Source organism: Quercus robur, chromosome 3 (assembly GCF_932294415.1).
Source record: "Quercus robur chromosome 3, dhQueRobu3.1, whole genome shotgun sequence".
NCBI classification, from domain to species: domain Eukaryota; kingdom Viridiplantae; phylum Streptophyta; class Magnoliopsida; order Fagales; family Fagaceae; genus Quercus; species Quercus robur.
The window spans coordinates 24564267-24570962 of NC_065536.1; the positions used below are offsets into that span (position 1 = coordinate 24564267).

Below are 6696 nucleotides of genomic sequence, written 5' to 3' on the forward strand. Positions count from 1 at the left end.
AAATAATAGTAATAATAATAAAATAAAATTTAGATGAAATAAAGGAAAAATGTTAACAAAGAAGTATTTAAAAGAAATCCTTTTAATATTGAAAGTTGGGCCACACCTTTTCTTTTTCTTTTTTTACAACAACAATGAAACTTAATCAAATACCAAGCGGTGAATGCGGAAAGAGAACAACAAAAGCAAAAAGTTCTCACACTATTGATATGGATAATTTTAGTAATTATTTTGCAATATATTGATGTGATCAACAATAACTGGACAATTTTTGTCCGCTTCTAATTATAGGAATGCACCACTTTTTGTTTGTCTTCTACTTAATTATCTACCATATGAACTCATTGTTAACATCACTTAATTATCTATGTTAACAAATTGCCTTAATTATTATTTTTTTGACAAATAAAAATATCTAGACCTTTTCGAGTATTTGATTATTTTTTCAGAAATATAAATTTCCTCCATCACACCCATCAAATTATTATAAAGAGAAATTATTTAAAAATGACCCCAAGATACTAGCAAGATGATCTTATTAATATCATGAAATCTTAGGAAACAATAACTCTAAACAAATTGCCACAATTACTCTAAACAAATTGCCACAATTATGAAACTTGTAAAACATGTCTTGATTCACGTAATACTATTTACCGCTCTTATGGCCTATAAATGGAAGTGCCCTGCAGATTACAACGACATACAAACCACTTTCGCTTCCCCCACTTTTGAGCCTTAAACCAAAGAGCTTCTGACCCATCTTGTTTTGTGTAACACAACAACATGGCCAGCAATATGGCATTAGTTTCTTCAGGTCATCAACCCAATGCGGGTAGCCTGAGCATACTGCCAACGTTGTCCGCCGAGATCTTGACCCAAATTATCACAACCCATGCCCCCTCTGATATTGAAAAGTTGGATGTTGAATCTCTTTTCTCTATTGTCAACAACGTCCTTAACCGTGCCACCATGACTGTTGATACTGTTTTGCAATTGCAGGTATATAGTACCTTTATACTTTTGATGCTATATATATATATATATATATATATATAATGGATTAGGATTTAGATCATGGATGTCATCATTTGAAACAACATGAAATCAACAACTCAGATGAAAACATTATTTCATTTTAGATTTATTTTTTTATTTTTTTACAATGTTTAATTAGAGAGTTTTAAGTTTCAACAAACTATTTTATAGTAACATTTTTTTTTTAGAAAAAAAAAATATATATATATATATATATGGCTGTGTGTGTGTGTGTGTGTGTGGGGGGGGGGGGGGGGGGGGGGGGTAACACAATGGTGTCACGTGGATTTTCTATGAGACACATTGTGAAGAGGTAGGCTTCTTTCCCTTTGAGAACAGAACATATATAGATGAGAGAGTTACTTTGTAAGTTTTAACTCATGAGGCCAGCAGGCAGCATATATGCCTAAGATTTTTAAATTTTCTCCTCTACCCCACCCCATCCTCATATTTACCCTTTTCTCATTCCTATATATTTACCCGTCGTCATTCACATGCAGCCTGGTACTGTTCCTCATGAAGCCACTGAACACTTGGAGGATAAGAGCGAAGGAAGTTTTATTCCACCCTTGTGTGCATTCAAGCAAATTTCCTGTGAGGTAATTATAATTTTTTTTTTTTTTTTTATCTTCTTCCCTTTTTCTTTAGAGACTTAATATTGACAAATGTTTTTTCACAAGTTTTTGAGATAATATATTGTAATTGGTGTAAAAGTTAATTAAGTAACGTAACATGTTATATGTAACATCTTCTCATATGGGGGTGCGTGATAGCAATATGATTAATATAGTAATAATCCACTTTGCCGACTCTCCTTTTCCTACCAATGACAAGATTATGTTCCAAAGTGTGTATGAAGATTTCTTTTCCAAAAGATGTAAATGATTGTAGTCAAATTGCTAATAGCATCCCCAAAAAAGTTAATGTTTTAGCTTAGATATTTAACATTTATTTATTTTTAATTTTTTCAAATGCCAGATGCAATGCAAGGGCCCACGTGAGAAAATTGCTGGGGAAACAACACTGTCAATACTTAAGAAGTTATCAAGCTATTCCTGGGATGCAAAGGCAGTGCTGACTCTAGCTACTCTCGCTTTGGACTACGGGGAATTTTGCCTACTTGCCAAAACTCAGTCATCGGACCAACTTGCCAAATCAATGGGAACCCTGAAGGGGGTACCTGTTCTCTTTGAAAGACTGAAGAAGCACAGCCAAGCAATTGATGATCTTAAAAAGGTGATCAAAGCCACAGTGGAAGTGATCAAATGCATCATTGACTTGACAAAGCTGTCGAATTATGCCAAGAAGGATGTTGCAGTGGCTGTTTATTGGGCTATTGAAACCATTGTAGCCAGCACGACTCAGCTTTGCTACCTCATTACAGATGAGTAAGTTCTTGTCGTCTATATGCTCATCATTTTAGAGAATCAGAGAATACAATTGAGTTACAAAACCCTTAACCGCATGTACTAACTTCTTAATTAGACCACCTTATCCAATTATGAATCTTCTATATGGTCAGTTATTCCACATTCACATATATAACAATGTCTAATTAACCTAAAAGAGGCCAAACTAAAATGAGTGTGTAGGCTATCCTCTGAGTGAGTATTCCTTTATGGTCCGTTTGGATTGAGAGGGAGGGAGAGGGAGTAGGGTAGAATAAAGTAAATTTAGCTCAAAATTAGCATATTTTTAGTCAAATCTACTCTACTCTCCTTCACTCCCCTTCCTTCCCTTCTCTATACAAATGGGTCCTTAAGGGTGGCGTTGACACTTTCACCTACAAAGCCTTTATCTACTCTTCTTTTTCTTTTCATTAATTTGGGGGAAAAAAAAAGGCTTTACCCTAAAATATATAGTTGCGTGGTATATACCATCTTACTACTGTTTTTTTTTTTTTTTTTCTTTTTTTTTATGGAAACCATCTTACTACTGTTAAATGACATTAATTGGTTGCCATACATGCCTCCATATATTTACTGCAGGGAGAAGAAACAGGAACCGCGCCCCTATGCTGATAACCTCTCAGTCATCCTCACCAATCTTAAGAAAGAGAAAGCCCAGAAAAAGGGTTAGTTAATTTCTAGGATGTTTTATTTATTCGGATGCAAGCTTTCTTGCTTGTATTTGCACATTCAATTAATTACTTTAGTAGTTTTTTATTATCTCAAATGGTAGTCTCTTGTCATAATAAAAGATATAGATTTTCATATTCATTTACGTCAAAAACCAACTGATGTTTTGGTCTAATTATAATGGATAATTATCAAGAATTGACGTAATAAGTTAAAAACTATCACATTTATTAAAAATAATCATTGTAATTGATTCATTGCCATAAAATGATGGACTGCCTATAATGATGAAAGAGTTTGGTTCAATGCAGAGGAAGAGGATTACAGAAAGCTCAAGGAAATTGTTAATACTCCTAAGGACCTCGTGGAGGTACTGGAAATAATATTGATTGATCCCACGAACAAGATGCCGCCACTAATTGATGGTTCCACTGAAAAACCGGTATGCTTTATTTGTAGGACATCTTTGCTCTTGTTTAAGTATATGAGATCACTCAATAGTTTGGTTGCTATTCATTCCAAAAAAAGTATGATTGTTGTTATATTACTACTATACCGAGTGTAATTGTTTCTCTAAGTACGCTATGAATTTTATGAATAAACACAATCATCCAAAAACAAAAACAATTTTTTTTATTTAGTTTTTATCGTTGTTATATTTATCCTATTTTACTTGGTATATGCTAAGGCATATAAATTAAAGTGATATCTATAACCCTAAAAAAGTAACATTTATTATTTGATTTATATTAAATTAATTGATATGTATATATAATATATATTTCATGTTTTCTAAAAAATATTTTTATATATACTTTAGATCTAATGTGCAATCTTTGATTTATTTAAAAATAAACCTTTATTTAAAATATTTAAACAATATAAATTACGATTAATATAATTTAGAAAATAATCATATATGTACGACTTGATGAAAAGAAAATATTTGTTTTTTGAATTATTAAAAAAAATTAATTTATGCGAGACAATAATATGTGTGTGTGTGTTATTGTGAATTTAAAAATTATTTGACCTCCCCTATCTAAAATATCTTTTGGCCCCAGTACTGTGAAAAATCAATTTTTCTATCACAAATTGAGACTCAAACTGTTTTGTTTGTTACAAGAATATAAGTAATAACACAATATATATCCACAGCTTGCTATAATTAAATTGATGAGAAAAATGACGAATGTTTCACGTTAATCAATTTATTCAAATAAAATGATGAGAAAAATGAGAAATGTTTCACGTTAATCAATTTATTCAATCATGGCACTACCCTTTTATATAAACAACTAAAGAATACAAAGTCAAAAAAATACAACTTTTTGGCAATGGGCACAATCTTCATAATGAGCTAAAATGGACCTTGGACACACAATATATTTGGGTTTAGTTTGGCCTAACATTTCAAACATTTGATTGTATCGTACAAACTGCAGGTTGAAATTAATTCCCTAAAGGGGAAGAGTGTCTTCCTGTTCATTTCGGGCCTACATATCTCCAGTGATGACATTTCAATTCTCGAGCCATTTATTGATAAAACACAGAAGGAAGAACAATATAGGATTATATGGATACCATTTGTGAAGCAATGGACCGAAGACCTGAAAAAGAAATTTAAAACCCTGGGGTCGTCTAAGATGCTATACGTAGCAATGGATTATTCTTTGCCAATATCGACCAATAGGTACATCAATCAGAAGTGGAACTTCAAGTTTAACGAGCCCTTAATTGTGGCGTTTAACCAGCAAGGAAAGGTGGAATGTAAGAATGCAATTCACATGATCAGGGTATGCCGAGTTGAGGCCTTCCCATTCACTCGCGCAAGAGAAGAAACTCTGTTGATGGAAAAGGGTTTGATAGGGGTAACAGCAACTCACGTTGTTTCACAGATAGAAAACTGGGTAAAATCATTTCACAAATCTAATGCATGAATTTGCATACCTACGCATGTGCTCACACACGTGTTCACAATTGATATTTGCAACTGCCTTAAGTTTAGGCATCATCCTTGCCTTACGATTATGAGGCATAAGCATCTTCTCCATTTGAAATGGGTTTGATTATATATACACATAGATATACACATTCTTTTTCTTGGCTAACGAGGGTGTTTAGCGTTCTTCGAGTACCTAACTATTTTTCTAAATGTGTAGTCCTCTCTTCTATCACACAACACATTAGGTAATTATAGGAAATAATCTCTAAAATGGTCCAATCATACTAGAAGTTTCTCAAGGCCTTAAGAGGCGCGAAGCTAACTCTGTAGAATTTGTCGATGTACACATTCATGCATGCTATATATATATATATAGAATTTGAACTGAGTTACAAGGTTTTTAATTATACATGCTCTTTTTTTTGGGGGGGGGGGGGGGGGGGGGGTGGTATTTTGTGCATTACACATATTCACGTACGTCTATCTTGTTCATTCAGATCAAAGAGAAGAAGTACATCTTTTTGTATGGAGGTCAGGACAACGAGTGGATCCAAAATTTTACTAGAAGTGCAAAGGTCCTTGTCGATGATCCAATGATAAAGGAAAAAGGGATTTCCATAGAGTCGGTACCCATCCAAGATGACAACATCCTAAAACGATTTTGGAACAAGATTAAGAACTTGTTCGCTTCCAGGGCTCAAAGGGAGACCAAGATGGACTCTGTGAAGCTACATATCGAAAAATTGATTTCCTACAAGAAGAAAAAGAAAGAATGGGCTGTGCTCAGCCAAGGGTCTAGCATTATAGTGATCAGTGGCAAAACAATGCTGAAAGTCTTGGTGGAGTTTGGAAGTTGGAAGCAGAGTTTGAAGGAGAAGGACTTCCAATCCGCTTTCATAGAATACCATAACAAGGTTCTTGTGCCTGATGATCAAATTTGCCATCACATGAAAATTCCATACAACACTGCGAAAATACCAGAGACCATGGAATGCTCCCACTGTCATCGCATCATGGACACATATATCAGTTTCAAGTGTTGCCACAAAGATGGTGCTTCATGGGCTTAAGTTGCTACCTTACTTCGAACCGTTATTGCTACTAAATTAAATAATGTGGTTACCTAGGTAACCGGATGCTATATATATAGTATTAAGATGAGGTGTGACATGAAGTATTTATCTTTTATTTCGATGTGTGATATGAAAACATGATGCCACTAGAAAAAAGGCAGTGTGTGTTTTTATTTCCTACCTGAAGCCCCTAGAAAAGGGCAGAGTGTATGTTTTTATTGGTTCTGTTTTTCCTTTCCATTGGTTTAATAAAGGAAATGTGTGAAATCATATAGTATTGATGTTGCATTACCATCATCCTTTGAGTTTTTATATATTACTACGACTCTCTCTTTTTTCTTTCTTCTAAATACTAATTCACTTTATAATTTGTTTTACTTCTTTCATGGACCTTGAAGATCTTGCATTTCTTTAATTGTGAGTTATGTATGCATAATATTCATCTTTGCTGTTATACATACTGTTAGAAACTAAAATAAAATAAAGTATAAAGGAAGAGAATGAATGCAAAGATCTATATCCACAAAGGAAAGCCCTTGATGGTTACATCTTGACTATACTA

The 6696-nt window shown here is 33.6% G+C and overlaps 1 protein-coding gene across 1 annotated transcript; it reads left to right on the plus strand.

Annotated features, from left to right (window-relative positions):
* The first annotated feature begins 720 nt into the window (after positions 1 to 720).
* On the plus strand, positions 721 to 6425 carry LOC126717563 (protein SIEVE ELEMENT OCCLUSION B-like). The gene is made up of 7 exons (XM_050419369.1): positions 721 to 1002; positions 1539 to 1637; positions 2017 to 2426; positions 3027 to 3112; positions 3428 to 3558; positions 4562 to 5026; positions 5559 to 6425. Exons 1-7 carry the CDS (start codon positions 787 to 789, stop codon positions 6129 to 6131), a joined length of 1980 nt encoding a protein of 659 aa, XP_050275326.1. The 5' UTR covers positions 721 to 786; the 3' UTR covers positions 6132 to 6425.
* The last annotated feature ends 271 nt before the right edge of the window (positions 6426 to 6696 follow it).

Excerpts from the sequence above, each read along its gene's own strand:
- LOC126717563 (XM_050419369.1), top strand. The coding sequence starts at position 787 with ATGGCCAGCAATATGGCATTAGTTTCTTCAGGTCATCAACCCAATGCG. Across the intron at positions 1,638-2,016 it reads TCAAGCAAATTTCCTGTGAG|ATGCAATGCAAGGGCCCACG; the intron begins GTAATTATAATT and ends TTCAAATGCCAG. Across the intron at positions 5,027-5,558 it reads TTTCACAGATAGAAAACTGG|ATCAAAGAGAAGAAGTACAT; the intron begins GTAAAATCATTT and ends TTGTTCATTCAG.